The sequence below is a fragment of the Scomber scombrus genome, chromosome 9 (assembly GCF_963691925.1).
Source record: "Scomber scombrus chromosome 9, fScoSco1.1, whole genome shotgun sequence".
Lineage (NCBI taxonomy): Eukaryota > Metazoa > Chordata > Actinopteri > Scombriformes > Scombridae > Scomber > Scomber scombrus.
The window spans coordinates 19,184,413-19,206,933 of NC_084978.1; the positions used below are offsets into that span (position 1 = coordinate 19,184,413).

Here is a 22,521-nt window from a genome sequence, read left to right on the forward strand (position 1 = left end):
GCATGGGCATGAAATCGGCAACCCTTCTCTCACACAAATACACTCTCAGATATACAGACAGCCTCTCACCCAGCTCCGAGAAAATCCACCCTGCAGTCACGCAACGCTTGATGCTGAAAGTAAAACAGGAAGGTCGACTTGGTACTGATGTGCTCTCGGCTTCCTATTTCCCAATCACAGATGACTCTTGCATGAATACCACAATTGATGTTTACTGCATAGCATCTCTCTTTAACCACATTTCAACAATGAGAGAGGTGAAGTATAGTCCACACCACAGGCAGAGTTTGTATGCTCTATTAATGGCTACCTATTACTTATATAAGTTACAAGAATAATGGTTCATGGTAGTGATGTGTTTGTTCATCGTGTTTGTGAGAGTTAAATTAGATTATATTGAAATTGTAATTCTAGTTTTTCACAGGTGCATTGATGTAAATAGTTATTCTGCTTTCTCAAACTAAACTGAGACTCTGATTAGCAGAACCTCTGGTGGTTTATTGTCACATCTTGCTTGCAGGGCTGAAACTGAAAAGTTATTGCAAAGGGCCAAATTCTTCTAACCTTGACAAACTTTGAAAAATAAAAACAATTGTTTGTGAGTTATAGCACATTATATGCCAGTTGTTGCTGTCGGCATTGGTATAATCTATTCTAAAACATATTTGCAAGTATTTATTGATAAGTTAAGTAGCCTCATAGATACATACTGCACATTAGTTTTATTAAAACAAATACCCTTATGACGCAAATTCAAGTGAAAATCATTATCCCTCATTGATTTCCCTCATAAAACCTGCACAATTCACAAAGGTGAAGCATCTGATGAAGAGAAAGTGATAAGTATTTTTAAGATGTGGATTCTACTAAATATACTGAAAGTCGATATGAGGAGCATTTTTCCTAATAATTTCCACATTTAGTTAATGTTTAATTGTTAATGTTGAGTGGATAAAATGTTACCAACACTGATGCTGGACATTATGAGATAATTCTTTGAAGCATTTGAAAAATGTACAGCAGGCTTTGTAAATCATAAATAGCACAGGGAGATTTGAAGTGATGCAGGTGTATTGCAGGTAACTGTTTCCAGTTTCTGGTTATCTGGTAGTGCCCACTGTGTGACTGGACTGGTAAGAACCCTGTCTGAGAGGCTGAACCCGGTTTGACCCAGGAGAGACACGGGGCAGCTGGAGGATGAATCACCACCATATGAATCACATCCGTTGTCTTATTTCACTTTCTGTTGCTGTTTACTTCCCCAGCATGTGTCCCCTGTGTCATTGGAACAAACGTTGGACAAACACAGGGAATCAATGTCACATCAGGAGAAGTTGTGTTGTTTTAGGCAAATAAGCTAAACAGCTGTGCCCATTTGTGCTGAGACAAAACAAAAGAAGGGCAGTCCTCACATCCTCATATCTTATGTCAGTAAACATGTTCAATGATACCAAGTGACTGAGAAGTTTCATTATGTGCAAATGAAATCAGTCTTTAAAAATAGTAAAACAGCTCACTTGGTAATTTTAAACAAATGCTGTATGTTTTATTAATATTTCTCCACTCAAAACCTTAAGATTATTTCTGTCCATTCTGCAATGATTGACATAAAATGCAGGGTTTTTTTGTCAAAACCAGGCCTGATTTTTTTAGTTTGTTCCAAATGTTGTGATTGTAATTAGAGGGAAATCTGCTACTGGGATTTTTTTTTAATTAAATACCATTCTTAAGTAGGAAAAATAAGTGAGACAGGAGGTGCTGCAGAGACACATCGCCTCAGGCTAACATGGAAGCAAGAAGTTGACCTTCCTTACTTACACCCTTCCTCTCCACACTCCCACCCCACCTTTCTCTTCCTTTCCATTTAAATTAAATTTTCCCCTGTCGCAGGAGGAGAAGGAGGATATGCAACAGTAGAGGGTGGGGTGGGGGGGGGCAGATGGATAGATGGATGGATGTAAGTGCTGTGGTTGTGCATACAGAGTATCACATTCTGCTATTTTCATTTGGCTCTTTATTGCTCCCAGTTGTTGGGTTAAACAAAATGGGGCCTAAAAGAAGAGAAAGGGGGCGAGGGGGGTCGGTATTCCACCAATCCAACGCTTTGTTCCCTTGCAGCACTTTGTTTGCAAGAAATGTCACAGTAGCTAAATCAAGCCGAACAGTTATGAGAAACAGACAGAGCAGATGGAGGATGGAAGGATGAGTGTGTGTCTGTCTTCAGCAGGCTCCACAGCAAAGGTCATATAGATGCAAGGAAGACACCAGGAAGCATTTGGTAACATTCACTGGAGAAATGTTGCTATAAAGGATTTAGAGAAAAAGGGTGTGTGCGTGTGTGTGTGTGTTTGTTTGTTTGTGTGTGTGTGTGTGTGTGTGTGTGTGTGTGTGTGTGTGTGTGTGTGTGTGTGTGTGTGTGTGTGTGTGTGTGTGTGTGTGTGTGTGTGTGTGTGTGTGTGTGTGTGTGTGTGTGTGTGTGCGTGCAGGACTGCGATGTTAAGCATGGGGACTTTTCCGGTCGCTAACTTAAACATCTGATAATGAAGGATGCTGAACCTGGGCAGCGATCCATATGTTTTTTTCTCTCAGTCTCAGACTCACACATACAGCCCAAGGAAGGGATGGCCTGCTAGCTGGCTTCCAGTCAAACTTTGGACCCCACATATAGAAAATGAGCGGTTAACTTTCAGCTACAGGCAAACATGTACACACAGCCTTCCAGAGTTAGCAAAGTTCAAATGCAGTGCATTCTGTGTGTATGTGTGTGTATTATCATCCCAGGGAGCCGTTTACATGCTCATATACATAGTCATGACAACTGATGTGTCTCTCACAGAGAAATCTATGCACAGGATATTGGTTTCTTTCGAGAGGTTGGGCATTTGTGTAGCTTTATTTTTCTTTCTTTGGGTGTTTTTCAACACAGTGAAGGGCAGCCTCCTTGTTCAGCACTTATCATCCTATCTTGTACTACATATCTTTTTTTGTTGTTGTTGCTTTACTGCAGTCCCCTCTATCTCTGCACCTTTGCACTCTACTCTGTATTATAACCAATCATTCACAGTCTTCATTTGTCGAAGGTTGTGAAACCTGTATAATCAAATTATGATACAGTCTTTTACTGTGTTGGTGTACACATTGCGTAAGACGTGATCCACCATCTCTTTCTCTCTCTAATGTACACACTGTTTCTATTTTGGTGCACTTGAGTGACATTTTCAGAACCCGGTATGTCACAGTGAAACAACAAGTCAGTGCTGACACCTAAGTCATGTCATGTGTCTGTGTGTTTATGTTTGTTTGTTTGTAGGTATGTATCTCAGTGGATATGCGTTCACTCTTTCTCCTGGAATAGAAATCAGAGCAACTTCCACACTTAAAAGCACACACACACACACACACACACACACACACACACACACACACACACACACACACACACACTCTGCTCTCCAGTTTTTCCCATTAATTCCTCCAGTCAATCCAGTCCTACATCAGTTTAACATCATCCACCTCCATTCAACCTTAACTTGGCCACTCAGGACTAATCTCAGTCCCACCTTTCAGTCACTCTGATGCCCACGTCTCCAGCGTTTTGCAGTCAACATGCCAACAGCTGCCTTTTATGTCTCAAATAAAGGTAGAGCCGAAATAGGCCCCCAATGACCCATATTCCATAATGCATATCCCTGTTGGAGGAGACACTTTAAAAGCCCATTTACCATGTTATACAAGTATTTTTGAAGGATTTATGAAGCCATGCAAGCATCTGACTTCATTCATCCAATTATGTGCCACTGCTCTTATGCCATCTTTCCTTCTGGGCTCTCCTGTCATCTCTACTGTAAGTGCAAAATATCTTCCTCTCCATTCCTCCCATCAAATTTCCCATTTCCCATCCCACCACTCCCTTACGCATTCCTCTCTCCTCCATTACACCTCGTCCTCCCCATCTCCACCCTTCCAGCTCCAGGGAAATGCCCCGGCCCCTGTAGAGGCCTCAGCCCCAGCAGAACAGCTCTATGCTGCTGTTTATGGCTGCGGGGGCTGAAACAGTGGAAGTAGATCCTACTGTGGAATATGGGGACTATTAATGTAAATGTTGTTGCTGGCAGGGTGTCTGTGTGTGTGTGTGTGTATTTGTGTGTGTGTGTGTGTGTGTGTGTGTGTGTGTGTGTGTGTGTGTGTGTGTGTGTGTGTGTGTGTGTGTGTGTGTGTGTGTGTGTGTGTGTGTGTGTGTGTGTGTGTGTCTGTGTGTGTGTTAGTTGGCATCTGTGTTTGAGGTTTGAAACTGTGGAGGTGTTAAATGATTAAAATTATTCAAACGTACATTTTAAATTAGAGTCAATAGGTGCACAGCTGCACTCATTTTCCATTTCCATTGTTACACTGGGTTTTTTGTTTTCTTTTTTCTTTCTTTCTCTCTCTCTCTCTCTCTCTCTCTCTCTCTCAACATTTTACTTCACTGGCTCCCTAAGCTTGGAGACAGGCAACTCTTTTCGTAATATGTGTTTAATTTCTTCAATTCCAAAGTCATTAATACCTTACTGCGGCTGCATTGAAAAAAGTGGGAAGAAGGGATGAAAGAAGTGGGAGAGGTAGACATGAGGAGGAGGTGGAGGAGCACAATTGAGCTCTCTTTGAAAGGGCTGGCAGAGTCAGGAAGTGATTAAGCCGCTACAATAACTCCAATAATGACAATAGGGAAAACATGTCTGCAGCCACAACCACTTAGCATCAGGAACGGTACCCGGTATGGTTCCTATTACATCACAAGAACAGAACTGAGTAAGGGAAGGTGGGCACATGAAAAGAGAGACAGGAGAAGTAAGGTGCTACATAGAAGGGGCTTTTAAGCCATGGAGAGACAAGCTCTTTATGGGGCTGAGCAGAAACCTTATAAAACAATAGCTCTGCCAAATGACCTGGCAGACGCTGATGCAAATCAACGGTGTTATAGAAATGATTCATGGTCTTGCAGCAGCATGAGGTCCGAGAACCTTAGTTGGCCACATCATCTCCGGGTTTCCCTACAGCCCTCCTGCTATTTCCCAAAACTTAACCAGACTTCTCCATCAACAGCAGGAAAGCTTTTACCGGAAATATGGTGGAGTGTGAGGAATAGGTCTGATGAACCTCAGCTGCAGCCAGAGTGAGGGGAGAATTGGTCGTAAACACGCCCGAGGGTCCAGCATGTTCAGCTCCAAATAAAATCACACAGTCCATTTGGTTCTGAGTGTGACGGGATCTTTCTATCTTTTTGTTTTTATTCCTAGCACCTGAATTAATGCTTACGTCACTGAACTCCAGCCGGTTTTGGACTACCACACGATGTGGTGTATCACGTGCCAGCTTATGCAGACTTAATGCCAGCCAACTCATGATCACCAGCAGCGAAACAACAAGCAACGCTCGGTTGTTCTCTACTCATGCCTGCAGTGCTGATTTGGGGGATTTATTGCTCTGTCTGTGTGTTTTCACAGGGCCTCCAGGAAAGCGTGGAAGGATGGGAAGAAGAGGGGACCCTGGTAAGTGACGCCCACCACCTGCTTTGTTTGTTTATTTCTTCTCTCCTTCTCTTGCTCCTCTCTCTCTCTCTCTCTCTCTCTCTCTCTCTCTCTCTCTCTCTCTCTCTCTCTCTCTCTCTCTCTCTCTCTCTCTCTCTCTCTTTCTTTTGTTCTCTCTCTACTTTCCTGGAAGATGTAAACTTTTCTCTTCTTTCTTCATCTCTGTCCTGCTAGCTCCCACTCACTCTCTTTTTTTCCTGGGTGACTGGATAGGTTCGAGGGCCAGTAATTGCAGTGACCCATGAGTCAGGCCAGTGGATGATGGGCTGCAGTTGGCCCCTTCTCCCTTTACCTCCCTATTTGCGCCGACGTAGTGCTAACCTTGGCCATGTGTTTGCACTAACTTTGCCCAGATGTCAGTTGTTCTCACTGAGCAGTAGCAGCTGCAGTAGTACGAGCCTAATGAGATTCTCCCTTGCCAACATCACTACCCACCATTATTGTGTTGCTTTTTCCCTCCATCCAGACCACAAAACACTCGACGAAGAACCAAAACAGTGTGGAGACATAACTCCTGTTACACAATAGTTCATCACGACAGATGAAGCAGATGTTTAAGTTTGACTTACCTTAATTTGAAATGTTTTATTATTAAGTGTTGACTCCACCAAACCACGGTGCAACAATAGTAGACGATTTTATCAAAACTAGCTATTCTGCAGGATATGTGTCAGATGGGAAACTTCCAATCTGGCTGTGATTCATTGTTGTGGATATTTAGTAGATGAGATTTGCTCCTGTGAACATGCTGACTCAGTGAGCAATCACCGGTGAGTTTTATTGCTCTTGATACACTAAGATCCTTCTGGAGAATCTTACGCTCATTCTCTAAAGCAGTAAAGTACCTTAAAATACATTATTGCAAGATGTTTATTTTAACTTCTCTTTTGACTTCATTTTAATTTAAATGCAATATTCAATGATGAGTTGAGAGAAATACACATTTCATACGTTGTACTGCCTTTATATCAGAAATCTTGATAGATTAATATAAGACAATATAAGGCAGTATTCTATATATTTTTTATCATCAACAAATTTCATGAAAAGACCAAAACCAACAATATGTTAGTTTGCCTCTTCAACTTCCCCAGCCCGTCAACACTCAGGCTCATTTATTTCTAATGAAGATGAAAACAAATCACACGTATGTTCTACTGTTTTTTTAAGTATAAGTAATAATTTCCTAAAACAGTCAGTCAGTGAAGCTGATGTGTTTTTTTGACAGCAGTAGAGTTCAGTGGCACAGAGTAATAAGCTATAAGGCTTTGGCTACACATACACAGACATTGTTAGTGGGATCAGTTCATTGTGGGTTTTCGCCTTTTTATGGGATTTGTTTAGGGAAATAGTGGATTGGATATCACCACACTCAACTACCTAACTACATCTTAATCAACATTGACTGCAGAAATCTAAATGGCCATGTTTTTCATCAGGGATTTATGTGATGTATTTACAGCCGCTTGTTTTTTTTTTGTTTTTTTTCAGTAGGATTAACGTCATGAGAAAGCCTGCTATTTAGGCTTCAGCTAAGGTCGGACACTCATTGGCTGCTGACTGTTTGTGGCAGGAGTCTGTATCTAAAAGGGCGATTTGGTTTTGTTTAGGTACTCGCTTGCTTGTTGTTTAGCTTTGCATCCTCATGTTGCAGCCTGGGTTACTGTGTAGGGGTAGGTTGTGCCATGACTAAGGGACAACTTTTTACAAGACCAGAAGAGTTCCCCAGAAAAACAAGAGAGTGGAGGAACAGAAAGATGAAGTTTAATAACAGGAAAGAGGGCAGACAGGGTTGTTGAGCATCTTCAAATGTTGCCATGTCTCTTGCATCAACTATTTTCTCTCTATTTGTTCTGTTACTTGTTTTCCTTTTCTATTCTCTTGTTCTCTGTCTCTCTTTCTCATTAGTCTCCACACACACACACACACACACACACACACACACACACACACACACACACACACACCTGTCTCAAGTCCAGTGTTTAAGGCTGCTTTTACTGCGTAACTCTTCAGTCAGGGTCCATTTGTTTACCTAATGTCTGGCCCAGGAGATCCTCGTCTAGACACAGCTGAATTTGATGGACTGGGTCTTCATGCCTCATAAACCCCAACACCTTTCTCCTCTTCTTCTCCTGACACCTTCCTTTTCCTAACCACCTCCATTTTTTCATCTGTTTTTCTATTTATCTTGTCCTGAAACTGCCCTTTCCCTTGAATCAAATAACAAACTTCAAGGCTCACATAGATTCTGGTCATGATAGCAGGACTTTTTGTGTGTTTAAATAGTAACACAACACCAGAAATAACCCACTTTTCCCTATAGAAGAAGTCTGTTTTCAATCTTGTTGGGTTTATGTAAATGTTTAATCTTGCATCCATGCTGATGAGCTGTGTTGTACCAGAACTGCAATGGTGGCATCGCTCCAAATCGTGCCTTAGACTGTAATTGTGTTAATGATCACATAAATCAGCATCATGATTGGTTTTAAATATAAATCAGATGAATATGAACCAATCACTAATATAATAGTTTTAATGGCCAAATCATGTACAGTAAATATTCACTTTTTAGGGGTATGAGTGGTTTAATAGTGCCCTCGGTCTTTCACATTTAAAGAATGTTTTTTATAACAATATTCCAATCAGACCACTAAGAGCAAGAGTCCTTTGATCATTACTGTTGTTTTTGGTTAGGCACAGTATGAAAAGCAGAATGTACTTTCTGCGCTGAGGCTCAACATCAGAGCATTTCAATCAGATCTATCTGCCCTGCAGAAAAACTTTGAGACATCTTTTTTTAGGCTTTAAAGGGACACGCTGTCTGCCAGCACACCCCAACCTTTTCACTCCCTGTTTGTCCTCCATCTAATACACCCATATCTTCTTTGGAAACAAAGCCTTGACATGACTTCATATTCTAATGCAAAACATGACCCATTATCCAGAAGTCTGCTTATCATAACGAGTACACCACAAACTCCATTGGCAGCAGCTCTAATGAGCTTGTTCTGTAGCATATTTAAGTGGTTAATTACAGTCATCATCTAACAAACCACATTGCATGTGCAGGTTTTTATTTTTTTATTTTGTGTACCAATGTTTTGAGGAATTGATGGCTGTACTAACCAGAAGTTACCATAACTCAGACATTGTACTTCATGCATTAGTAAAGATGAACAGAATTTACTTTCTAATGCCTGATTTCTCTTTTTCTTTTTCAGGAACTCCTGTAAGTAAAATTTCTTCTCATCCAGGTAGTATTAAGGTCAACCTATGGAGCTGGTACTTTCTTTTGACATTAAACATGCATACACACTCACAAACTCACTCATACAGTATATCATCCCTCACTGTGCTCAATACAATACGATTGCAGCCAAATTCAACTTTTCTCCTACAGGAAAGCACGAACAAACAGACACACAAATTGTCACAGACTCACTCACACATGTGCACTCACAGGGCACAGCAATAAATGGACCACCTAGGGAAGTGTGTGTGTGTGTGTGTGTGTGTGTGTGTGTGTGTGTGTGTGTGTGTGTGTGTGTGTGTGTGTGTGTGTGCGTGCGTGCGTGCGTGCGTGTGTGTGCGTGCGTGCGTGCGTGCGTGCGTGCGTGTGTGTGTGTGCGTGCGTGCGTGCGTGCGTGCGTGCGTGCGTGCGTGTGTGTGTTCCGCAGTGATGTTTAGGGAGCGGTGACTTATTAGCAGCAAGTTACTCTCCTCTGTGGGCTATAACTCCTGCTGCCACTCTCACACACACACACACACACACACACACACACGCACACAACAGATAGAACACACACACCAACACTTACACAAAGACTAACTAGAGACCACTGCTGCCTTCAGGTTTGGGATATTGGGATTTAAATGTATAAGTTTGTGTGACCAACTTGGGAAAAGTAACACATTTTATTTTATTTTTTGATTTAAAATATGTTTGGTCACATGTGGTAAACATCAGATATGCAGCAGCAGAAATGGACCAAAAAACACATTAAGGATGTTCCGGAAATATCAGAGTGGAGAAATGTTCCGGCTGACATTTAGGAAATCCAGTGAAAGGTTTCAACAGCGAAAACTGTCTTTGCAGCTGGTTTACACTTAGTGTGCATGAAACGATGTATAACTCCTGTTCCCAAGCACACCCAAAAACCTGCCTATAACCCATAAAGGAATCCAAAGGAATATCACCTGCAACTCCACAAAGTAGTAATCTGTCTGTCTCTGCGTTGCACTCACCAGAGTCAAGCATGAAACCTTAAGTATTTGATTTAAATGCAAATTTTATGTAAACACAAAAATCAGATATCACTTCTGACAGTAAATCTAAACAGGTGTCAAAAAGATAAAATAATAGGCATAAAACGTCATGCTAGGAGTGAAATGGTAGTGTAAGAAAAGCATCTCTTTATAATTCCATAAAGAGTAAATTAGTTAATTGGACTGATTTGTTCATCTCATCTATTTAAATCAGTAAAAACTGATCAATCATCCTGAATATAATTAAATACTTGCTTTCTCTCAGTATGAAGTGGAAGTTAATACATTTTCAGTGCGCTGTGTGCAGCGGTTGGTTTCTGTTCTAACCTCTCAATGCTTCATGCTTTAATCTCTAACCTCACCAGGGCAAGGCTGGACGGGATGGATACCCGGTAAATTTGATTTGTTATTTATCCTGTCACTCTTCAATTCACCCAATCATGTGTCTCTTCTCCCCGTTGCTGTACTGCATATTTATTCCAACTTTTTACACAGCTTTATTAGACCTTTGTCTTTATTTTCTCTCTGCTCTTTTTTATCAAGAAATTACCTTTACCTCTCCATATGCTCTTCACCACTAGTGTATCCTGCCCCATGAATAAGACGTGTAGATACAAATATTTTCACACAGAGAAACATTGTTTGGAGTGGTTAGATAACACCAAAGTCCTTTGACAGTAAACATTTTCTTTTCAGGATGATGTCAAGGCATATCAAATATATTTAGTGCTTGTATGAAAATGAGTAAACATAAAGAGCCATAAACTGGGCAATTTTGTGAAGATACAATCAGTAAACATAAACCACATGGGCACAAAATGTGAAACATTCATCCACTGGCACAAATCATGCCCTTCAGCTTTTAAATTGGATTTAATAATGTTTGAATAGAATTACTTTGTATATTCGTAACTACTGAATGCAAAGCAGATCCCTGATTTTCACCAATGAGAAGAACACAACACTGTTAGCCAATTCCTGTGTTATCCAGAGATACAGCAGCCTCTAGTGGCCCAATACACCCTGGAGTTTTTCAACACTGCTGAGACAGAACAGCGCATGGCTCTGTAGCTGATTTGTGGTTTAGCAATCATGAAATCCTCATCAAACAATACAGATACACTCTCATCATCATAGGCTGTATGAGCAGATGGATTTATCTGAACTAGATGCCTGCATAGTGTTGCTGTTCACAAGCTTAATATGGAATATTAGCCTGTGCAGGATCCATGTTCTGTGGGACACTCTGTCCTGCTATCGTGTAACCCTGCTGTCTGGTTGCCACAGCGACCCACGGTAGTCGCCTGGTGTTGTGTTCCACGGCGTCTCGTTCACGTCGTCCTGTATGTTGTCTCACTGGGAATTTTGGGAAGTTCATTCCCCATGGGGCTCTCTCCCAGTCAGATTCCCAGTCTGCTTGGCACTGCACAGCCCTCCTGACGGGAAATGCCTGCTGCTAATTACACACAGGTGGACCGAGAGCACAAGAAAAGTGTGTGAAACTTTTGTGTTTGTTTGCCTGTGACTCTATTGGTCTCTCTGTCACTGTATTCATTAGATATCCCAAAAGGTTTGGCACATTTTAGTGTTGTTGTACTTTTTAACTTTACAACATCTGCTTAATCACATGATGTAATGTCATGCTTTAAAGCTACATAATCTGGGTAATCCCTCCCAGTCTTGTTAGCATAATGAAACCAATCCTTAAAGCTCTATAATTGCATAGATAAAACAATACTACAACTAGAGGAGCTCTGTTTCCTAAATATAAGAGACAGCTTCCTGTTATGATGCGTAAGCGTGGGTATGAGCAGAGGATAACTTTGGACGCTGTGTGTATGAAGTTACAGTGAAACAACAGTAGATTAATCATGTTGGCAATTAACATAGACAGCATATCATTTAATTTTACAGCAACTGAGATGATCAAGTGTCCCGCACCGATGCTGAAGAAGGGGGCATTTTTCCTATTTGGTAGCAGTGTTTGTGTATCTGTGTCCATATGTGCTGATGTGTGTGAACTCTATGCAACCACCCATAGTTTATGTATATCTCCATAACAAAGGCCAGAAGGAAGTAGTCAGAAGTCTTCGTGCACGTGAGTGTGTCTCTGTATGATATGTTTTCACACCAATAACTTCTCTTACATGAGCTGCTCATATGGAGCAAGCATGTGCGCATCAGCACAAATTAATCGAGTCAGTTTCCGGAAAGTACCGCGGTGCTAACTGTGCTGTGCCAGTGATTTGTGCCAGAAACATTTCTTTATTTTCCCTTTAAGACAAACAGCTAGATCCCTTTCCAGTACTTTTCTTTCTTGCCCTCTATTACCTTTAATATGCCTCTGTTACTTTAATTGAAGGCCAATTTAAACCTTTTAACCCTCCGTTTAATCGTGTAGCCGTGTGCAGACACATTAACACATAATTGACTAGTATGAACATAACAACCTTTATATAAGATGTGTTTATGCATGTATGCCAGTGCGTGAGCGTGCATGTGTTGCCCTTCATTCAGGTGGTGTACACATGTCTCACAGGCGTTAAGTTCATCGGACTAATGCATGCAACAGGCCACTTTCACTGAAGCATTAGTAATATGATAAACAATGTTAACGACATGTGGTTTCTGTGAATCTCAAGCATAACACTGTGATAACTGTGTGTGTGTGTGTGTGTGTGTGTGTGTGTTTGTGCGTGCTGATGTATGTTTTCTCTCTTCACGTAACCCCTGTCAATCCTTCCTCTCATAAATCACAGGCGAGGGGTTTGAGTTTCAGAAACGAGCCTTCCCACTGTCAAACAATCAAAGTCTGAAATACTGACAGAATAGTGCAGAAGGGGTAAACACACACCCACATGCACCAATTCATTCTCAATCATATGCACAGTCACCAGTGTGCCCAGCCACTAGCGTGTTTATACAAGAGTGCCAGCCTGTGACAGACAGTGGACCTCACTCAGCAGAAACAGGCCAAGGCCTCCATTGTTCAGCCTTCCAGGCCACTGAGCACAGATTAAAGCCAGACAGTCACCCAACAACATGTCAGTAATTTTCTGTCCCAAACACACAGCACTCTGGTATGCTTTATTATGCTCTTCAGTTCTGGATGCAGCCACTGCTTTTTTTTTAAATAAGCTAATGTCATGTACCACAAATTATGCTCATCAAGCCTTGGTATAGGGTGGATTTTGCCCCTGCGGCAACATGACAGGAACTGGAGAGGAGGAGGGCAGGAAGGGTATACAAAGGAGACTTGGTGAATCACAGTGAGAGAGGAAGAGATAATTATATCAAGGGGTGAAAGAGAGCGAAGGAAAGTAGAGCCAGAGGAGAGGAAAGGGTCCTTCATCTTGATGTCACATCATTAAAATCATTGAGCCTGATGTGTGCGACATATCACCATGTGTGTTTAGCTCAGACGTCTGCTCTGATGTGCAGACACCAGCATTTCACGCCGCATCCTCAACAATTACACCCTACTGGATAATTATGAGTCTGCACCATAGGGAGCACAATAAAGACAGTAAAGACACCCCTTGCCCTGTTTCATTGGGATTAACACACACACACACACACACACACACACACACACATACACAGACACACACACACGGGCACATATGCATGTATGAGCATGCACATACACAAACATAGACACAGACTTGTGCCCTCCTGCAGGCCAAGTTATTTTCCAGAAATGTGTTTAAAAGCCATCTAACTGGTGGGAATGCTGACTCCAAATGTTCTTTTATCTGCCGAGGGGCGCTGTGGGACAAGATGGCACTGCAGACTAGAAGTATGCACACATAAAAAGCCATTATTAAATTTTCCCCCAAAATTCCCAAATGTTTGGTTTTAATCCAATTCCCACGGCTCCAGTTTTTTTATTAACCCATTTTGCTCTTGGCTTTTATTAAAAGTTCATTGTGAATCCTGAGCTGATTTAAGTAAGGCTCATACATTTTAAAGTAGCTTATTATCAGACACAGAAGAACTTCCTGGGCTGCTGTCTTGTTAGTTGAATTATTGCTCCAGGTAACTACAGTAATCTTATTTTATTCCATACTGGATTCAAGTAAGTAAGGTCATATAAGTTATATACTGTATACTAGATACTAGATACAGTTTTATTGTTGAGAACATACAGACAGAGTACCTCCAGTTCACAGGCCACTGTGTGCCTTGTTAGCAGCCATAAATCAGTCAGTTTATTTCCTGCACTTCAGACTCTGCAGCAGCCGATGACCTCACAGTGTGCACCTCATCTTCTCATCCTGACGAGTCTTGAAGGAGCCGGGCTCTGATAAATGCTCCCAGATGCAGAGATAGCACCCCATTCATACATGCAGAAATACAGTATATATCAATTCATACAGTAGATGCAGAGACAAGGTCACTTATAAAAAATTCACTGGGACATATACTTTGATTTCTCAAATGGTAACCAGAGCATGTTGCATTTAATAGAGTGATGAAATGATAACCTCTCCTGTATTGTATGTAGCATTCAGTGAAGGAAATACAGAAAAATACATCTGTACCCCTTACACTCCTCTCAGCTTTAGACAGGCATGGTGAAATTATTGCCCTCTGATCGGTGCCAGTCATTTGTTCCACCCCAGTCAACCACCTACTGCTGATTTTCAAAAGAGGCCCAGGAGCCTCAAAGGCCATATTTTTTTTAAATAAATCTTTTTATACAGACTAACCATGCAAGTTTTTGAAGAGAGTTTATAGCCGTGCCATCCCATTACAAGACTGAATAGAGGCAGCAAACTATTACATGAACTATTAATGAGCTCCAAACTTTTACTCCCCCATCCTTCTTCTCTTCTCCTCTTCTCCCCCTTTCGTCCGTACTTGTCACAGCATGGAGCAAAGACACTGTGGTAGGTTTTTCACTACAGGACCTCAGGCTGGATAGCACCCAAGGGTCTAGTAAAGCAGGGAGATGATGAGAGTTATGTTAGACTTCCAAGGCCAGAGAAGACAATTGTTAATGATGGTTTCTAGTCTGGAGAGCCACCAGGACTATGAGGGGTTGAGCAACACTCAACTCAAGGGACCCTGTAAAAACTGTTAGCTTAACATTGAGTACGGTCATTAAGAAGTCAACATTTACAACATACATCACATTGAAGTGTTTTTGGAAAGTTTGATGTAACTGTTCCTTTATGTTTAAGTAAGGCTCTAAAGGTTTGTGCCTTTGAACTGAGTGTTGCTTTGCAGAGTAGGTTCAATGACTGCTCGGCTGTTTCTTGGGAGGTATAAACAATGTGGACAACTTCAACTGTTGTTACAGCAGTTGGGTGAGGTTGGACAGGGACGGACACACACACACACACACACACACACACACACACACACACACACACACACACACACACACACACACAGAGTAGATGTGGGGTTGTGTGGCACAATAATACAGCTGGACCAGATCCAATCACAGCCTATAATGCTACACTGTGAATCAAAGAATAATTATAAACCACAACCACCTGGAAAGGTCGTAATGTGAGTTAAACAGGGCAGGATATACATAGTACATTGGTATAAAAAGTTAAAAAACACTTTCTTCCTTTTCCTTCCTTTTTCACCCTAAACGTTCCCATAATCGCAGCTGTTTCTGTGTCGTTTACAAGCACACTTTTCACTCTCTTCACTTGAAATGTTTGTCTTGCCAAATCCACTTAACTGTTTTTCCAAAGCTAAAATCATTTACATTGTTTCTTGAGAGATGCGGAGAGGAGACTAAAACATTCTGACATACTAATAAATAACAGGCAGTTAATAAGGATAAGGATGTTTCTGAGGGGTGACATAGTTTTATTCAGCGGACTAAAACAAACAGTGCCTTCATCAGATTCTTCATTCACAGCAGATGTAGTCAGTAGTGGAATAGTTTCACATTTTTGTTAATTGATGCATTTGCTTTCTTGCTGAGAGTTAAATGAGCAGATTGAAACCACTCTAATATTTGTACGCTAACGTGAGCCAGGAGACTGTTAATCAGTAATGTCTCATTAGAAAACTGGCCAGTATGATCGATTCACACATAACTACAAACTAATCATTACATTATGATTCATCTACTATATATAGTCCTCAATTCAGAGTTGTTCAGGAACTATTCTTAGCGACAGGTCGGGCCTGATTTGTTCCTCAGTAACTAATCTGAATGTTATGTTCTGTGTTGTGTTACTAGTGTTAGCATAAACACTCAGAGCAGAGGAAAACAAAACCTACAACATCTACCAGCACATCCAGGCCTCATAACATATCATATCATGTTTTTAATTTGTACAAAAATGGAAATGATTGTTATAAAATGGACTGTTTCTTGGCTTGGCACAGTAATTAGCTAAGCTATGCAAGCTGTCTTCTGTTTTAGCACCACACTTAACACACAGACTTGAGAGTGATTTTGATCTCTTCGTCTAATTCTCAGCAAGAAAACAAATAAGCATATTTCCCAAAATATCAAATTGTTCACTTTATGGTTTTGTATCAACCTTTAACTTTGTTTTGTCTTTTCATAATTACTTTTATCTGCCTTCAAACAGGGACCACTTGGCTTGGATGGCAAACCAGTGAGTATTCCCATAATGAAACATACAAAACATGCTTTACTGTAAATGACTGACTATAGTTTAATTTAACTCTATCTTCTTTCAGGGTTTACCAGGTCCCAAGGGAAGTCAGGTACACCATTACGCACCTGTTGTCTTGACTTGTTTTACAAATATCACATATCAACTGCACTGAAGCAATTCCTTCTATTTCGACTACTTTCAATATATCCAGGTGGGTATTTGGCCCGTGAGACAGATGACAGTTTTCTGTACCTCATCAATCATTTTTACTGCTCCTAAGGGAAAAGTCCACGGTAGCCATCTTGTTTCTTGTTCCAGCTCTTAAGTCATCCCTGGCCTCCTGGCCACAGGGGACTCATGGCTCAACTAAGCCAAGTGCTGAATTCCCCTTTGCACTTCACCTCTGAGTCCCATCCATCACCCTTTCCCTGAAACCCTGCCACACTGCCAGACACACCCAGGTATTGTGTGGAAACGGGTGAGCACAGCGAATGGGTTACATACCAGTGGGAATAGTGAGAGAGAAGATGGAGTTTTTAACCAACAACTGAGGCTCTTTAAAAAGTAATTACAGTACCTTCCACACACCCGTCCCACTCCCCCCCATCCACCCCTCAGGCCCTTCTCTCCGGTCGCTTTGCCAACTGAGAGAGGGACGATCATCTGCTGAAACATAAACCTTTCACAGCACAATGAGAGGTGTTTGAATAGCTCCTCCATCAAACACCATTCAGCTGTTGTTTCCTGCTAAAGAAGATCTCAAGCTGGGTCTGTGTTTTGTGAGGACCATCACAGAGGGTCTGCTGTAAAACCCCAGACCACCTGCTCACCAGTACTCCTCCCTGAAAGCACTGGTGAAGTGCATGGAAGTGAAAACAGGAGGTTAAGGATGAAAACTGTAGAAAATAAGATTAATTTGTTGATAGATGACACAAGAATGTGTTTACTGCTGTAACAAGTTTGTTTGTACAACACTTACAAGAGAAAAGTAGGTTCAATGACATTAATATGACCTTAAAATTTAAAAGTAGGATAAGAGGTATCAAGAAAGCCCCACACCTTCAAATGTAGTGCTAGATGAGTTTTCACTTCCTCTTTCTTCATCTTTCTCTACTCCCCAAATTGAAGGAGAAAGCAGTTCAGGAGATAAGCTGCTGTCTGTCATCACGTGGCCAGTCACATTTACTGCTTATCCTCTCCACTGGAGTCCCTTTTCAGCTGCGTACCCCTGAACACAATTAGAGCTCTGCTGCAGGCAAAATGTCTGCTAGACAGAAAAGACGTGAGGAAAAAGGGGAACAAATTATGAGAGGGAAGCTTCAAGGCAGATAGCATGGACGAATTAGAGACAGGGGGCTGAGTGAAAGCAACATGAAGGAAAGAGTGTGTGAAATAGAGGACGGGCAAAGGAAGTGAACAGTTTAGAGAAATTGAGATGTGGAAAAAGTCTCTGCCCACTTTAGTCACTTTTAGACAGACTGTAGCTGGGATCAGAGGTAGTTGGTGATAGGTTTCCATTCAGTCCTCTCTTTCTTTCTCTGTCACTCTGTCACAGTTACAGAGGGTCTGTAGTGAGTCTGTGGTTCGTGGTGTTGGCACATTTTGAGGTTCTTGTGCCACTTGTGAGCATTGGACAGCCTCCGCCCGGCAGTCAGAGAGAAGGATGAGGCCAAACTGTCAGAGATCAGCTCATCTGTGGGCCTGGTGTTCATGAGATGATGCCAGCACACAGTGTGACTGTGCAACAGTGTCTCACATACTGTACATGAGTGCACGGGCCTGCTTTGAAAACCTGTGTTTTCAGTTAGTCTTGGAGCACTCCCCATCTTAGACAGTTTTTATCTCACAAAGAGAAATCTTAAAAGGGATTCTTGAGGAATGTTGCTGAACTAGATTTGCTGCAAGCTCACATCATATGGTCCTCTTGTTGTGAAATATTCTCAGGCAGAAGTGACTCCGGATTGAGCAGTCTCAACGGCAAAGTTGCATTAACTGGTATTACTGCCTTGCCTTACTGTTTGATTGAATGCTCCCTGCTGGACGCCAATTGAAGATATATTGCTATGTGCTGTATGTTGCTTAGATCATAACTGACTTATTTTGACCAAGTGTCTCCAATTATCTCCTCTTACCTACAGGGACCAGCCGGACCCAAGGGAGATAAGGTATGCTTCAGTGTGGATTTCAACAAGACAAGACAATATACTGTATGGATTTATTTCTCTCTGTCAGGCAGCTTAAAAAAAACCCACATATGTAGACACAGCCGCACAGGTGTTCTCTCCTCGCCCTCCCACGTTCACTGCTTCACTGCACGCCCATCAAACGAGCCATAGATTACATGTAGTTATGTAGGAGCTCATGTGTCGCCACACATTCTCACGTCAAGGCACTAAACAGGTTTACAGGCCTTCCGCAGGGCTCGATGATAGCCAGATGTTTTCCCGCTCTGTGAACCTCTGCCCAGCCTAAGATGCTAGTGACCGTAAGAACTGCAAGAGCTGGCAGAGGAGGCTTGTGCATGTGGTTAATTGTGTACGCACTGATGGGTAGCTTTGTGTTGTGTGTGTGTGTGTGTGTGTGTGTGTGTGTGTGTGTGTGTGTGTGTGTGTGTGTGTGTGTGTGTGTGTGTGTGTGTGTGTGCGTGCGTGCGTGCGTGCGTGCGTGTGTGTGTGTGTGTGTGTGTGTGTGTGTGTGTGTGTGTGTGTGTTTTTGTAACTGGAGCGAAAACTGTCCAGATAAGCATGACCACAAGAGCAGTGCAACTGCTGTAAACAGCACTCAGTCTTATGAGCGGGGATTGCAAATGACGGATGATGCTGAGGTTTGGAAAATTGGCTCCCTTCATGTAATCATGCTGGTAGCTCTGCGAAGAGAGCATGAACTCCAAATCCTCATCAGACAACCAACAATCCTCATCATGTGCACTTCCGCTTTTCCTTTCCTGTCAGATGATTCCAATTGGCTTATCAAATGATTTACATGGTAAATGTTGATATCCTGAACTGGTGTTGAGGACAGATGACCTCTGAGTTGCTTCCTTCCCATTCACAAGAATTTGCTTTAGGCCTGTCTGTCACAGCTATTCTACAGTATTCTGTTGCATGCCAAATTCTGTATGCATATACAGCGGTAATAACTGCTGACAATTGTTATTTTCCTGTTTTTCTCCCAGGGTGACCAAGGAGACATTGGGCCAAGGGTAAGTCATGATTTCTGTCTTTGCCTGAGAAGTTGAAATTAGATATTTTTTACTTTTATATGTACAGTTTAAAAGCTGTCACTTTAATACATCTTATTCAGCTGAAAACATTTAACTGTGTTTTTTTCCTTAGCCAAGTGTTTCCCAACCAAAGGGTTGGTTCCCAAAATAAATCTACCGGGTTCACAAGATGATTAAACAGATTAGCAAGGAAATCATATTATATATTATAATATGATATATCTCTGGTAAAAAAAATTGTGTTTACTTATCAGAATTGTTGCTTTGTTCTTTTTATTATGTGTACTGTATATTTTCACCTTTCAGGGCCTCTAAACATTTTTTTAAATTACACAACTTTGAAAGGAAAAAAAATCTGTTCTTGGTTGAACTTGGTTGGAACTTGTCTTGTTGAGCTCATAGTGCAGGATAGACATTCAACATTCAACAAATCATAGTAATAATAATAAAACCATCATACAAAAACATACAATACAGAACAACATATTACACTGAGTACCATTAACATAAAAGATCAACTAAAAACAATACACCTTACAGTGCAAAATGTTTAGTCAGGTGACCTAAACATATTAAAATACCCCAAATACTATTTGATAAATACAAACAAAAATTTAACTGAAAACAAACAACAATTTTCTTGAATGCATTTGTTTCAATAGTAGTCAGGCTATGAAACTAAACTGTGATAGTTTTAAGCATACTTTCAAAGCCAAATATGTAAAACTGGACCATAACAGAATATCAGAAAACTACCAGCATATCTATGCTGGAAGGCTGCAATGTTCCTCCTTAACTACAGTCACAATGTTACTTGGATATATAACAGGCACTGGCTGGACAGGTTGCCAGTCTATGAATAGACAAACACACATATAAACACTCTTCTAATTTACATCTCTGGGCAACTGAGTTTTCAGTGCACTAAGGACTGCAGGCATACACAGGGAGCATATGCAGATTTCAAAGAGAAAGGAAAAGGGCTGAAGTTCAAATCCAGACCAGACAGAGACAGACAGACAGACAATCACAAACTGGAAATCAAAGTCCAGGAAGAGAGAAATTGTCTTTTTTTCGGAAACATCTGAAAAATGACTCATCATTTCCTTGTTATCAAACTGAGAGAACATTGTGCTCATGCAAGCGTAGAAACATATGAAAAAGTTTGGTCAAGTTTTGGTCTGTCTATATAACCTTCAACACTCATGGCAAGTCTTTTAATATTATTCAAAAGAAAGTGTGTTTACCCTCTGAGGCTACCCCAGCAACTGCACCAACAACATAGTCCGGTTCCTATGATGAGGTTTGAGTTGCCCACATCTCCAAATCTCCAGAGATGAGAAATGATGATATTAAAGAACGATGGAAATATTTAAACGTCACCATCAAACCTAATGGTTGGGGCAGCTCGCCAAAGCTACCATCTATTCTCCACCAATCTGTTTTTTTAACATTATGGTGTAACCTCACTCTGTATCTGGTCCATGTTGTCACTGTTGTCTTTTCATGTGATATCATTCCACCCACCACGAGATCCATGTAATTATCTCAGTGTGGTTTAAAAATAACCCCCTGTGCTTTACATGTTAAACAGTTTGGATTCTTTGAAGAAGTAATGTATCCCACGAATTCTCAATATTTTTCCTTTCTTATTATGTTTAGAATATAATATCAGGTCAAAGTAACACTTCGTCACACGCAGATAAAATTTGGGATGAACAACTGAGGTAATATATGCCTTGTTTGAGATTTCAGCACAAAGTTCACTTCCATTTTTTCTGTACATTTTCTCAGATTCCTCTAAGATGGTAAATCGCAGAGACTAGGAGAACAAATTGCACGCATTAAACATATTATACTTGAAAAATGAAATATCCAAATGACATAAGTTATTCATTCATGAGCTCATGAATAGTTCAGTGGGTGTAGCTCAACAAAACTGCTACAAGTTGATTCATAATAATTAGTTCAAAATGTGTAACACACATGAAGTGTAACTTGAATTATCCTTACAAATTATTTCTTAGTCTAAAATATCCAAACAATAATTTCCATTCTAGCAGTGAACTGTCATATGAGGAAACAAATAGCACTTACAATTACTTGGACACGTTTCAGCCCGAGGCTTTCCTCAGCGTATGTTTGTTTGGGCTGCTGTGCACCTATTAAAGTTATGACATACAGTGATTTGTGACTGCTGACATCTCTATTTGTTTACTTTGATTTTTTCTGGTCGGCACCCGATACTCTGAAAAGACTGTGAGTCGAGCACAACAGTTCTTTCATTCTGTCATATTATGACCACAACCATTTTAACTTTCAACATATTCAATCATACAGTATTTATAAAAACTGCAAATGCTCCTCATAACAGGCTTAAACTTCTTGCGTTGCCACTCACTGTCTGTCTTTATCATTATAAACATTCTTCAGCATTTATCCCTCAGAGGACTAGATTTGTAATAATAATTAGAAATAGATGACTGTGTATAAATCTTCTCATAGCTGGAGTCTGACAATATTAGCATAACAGTATTGGAATGAAACTGAATGGCTTTTGTTATATAGCAGAGCACAAATGGAGTGTAAATTTGACAGGGCTGCCTAGTGGAACCGTATTCATGATGCGGTTCAGAAATATTATAAGAATTCCTGATTCCTATCAAGGCGTAAGCCATTTGATTTCCCAGCCTATCCTTCTACATTTTGAGGTAACAGTTTGTGCAAGAATTAAATCTTTTTGGCATTCTTGGTTACATAGTTCTTCCAAAGGGTAAATATTGTACTTGGACAGAGCTTCTGGAGCTTTGATGTCCTCGGATATGTCTGCAGCCAAAAAACCTCAGACTATCGCTTAGAGACA

At 41.0% G+C, this 22,521-nt stretch overlaps 1 protein-coding gene across 1 annotated transcript in view; it reads left to right on the forward strand.

Annotated features, from left to right (window-relative positions):
• The window catches only part of col23a1a (collagen type XXIII alpha 1 chain a), a 113,793-nt gene that overhangs the window by 77,607 nt on the left and 13,665 nt on the right, over positions 1 to 22,521 (forward strand). The window contains 6 exon segments of the mRNA XM_062426062.1: positions 5,484 to 5,548; positions 10,202 to 10,228; positions 16,406 to 16,432; positions 16,518 to 16,544; positions 18,574 to 18,600; positions 19,611 to 19,637. Of these exon segments, the coding sequence (XP_062282046.1) occupies positions 5,484 to 5,548; positions 10,202 to 10,228; positions 16,406 to 16,432; positions 16,518 to 16,544; positions 18,574 to 18,600; positions 19,611 to 19,637 (200 nt within the window).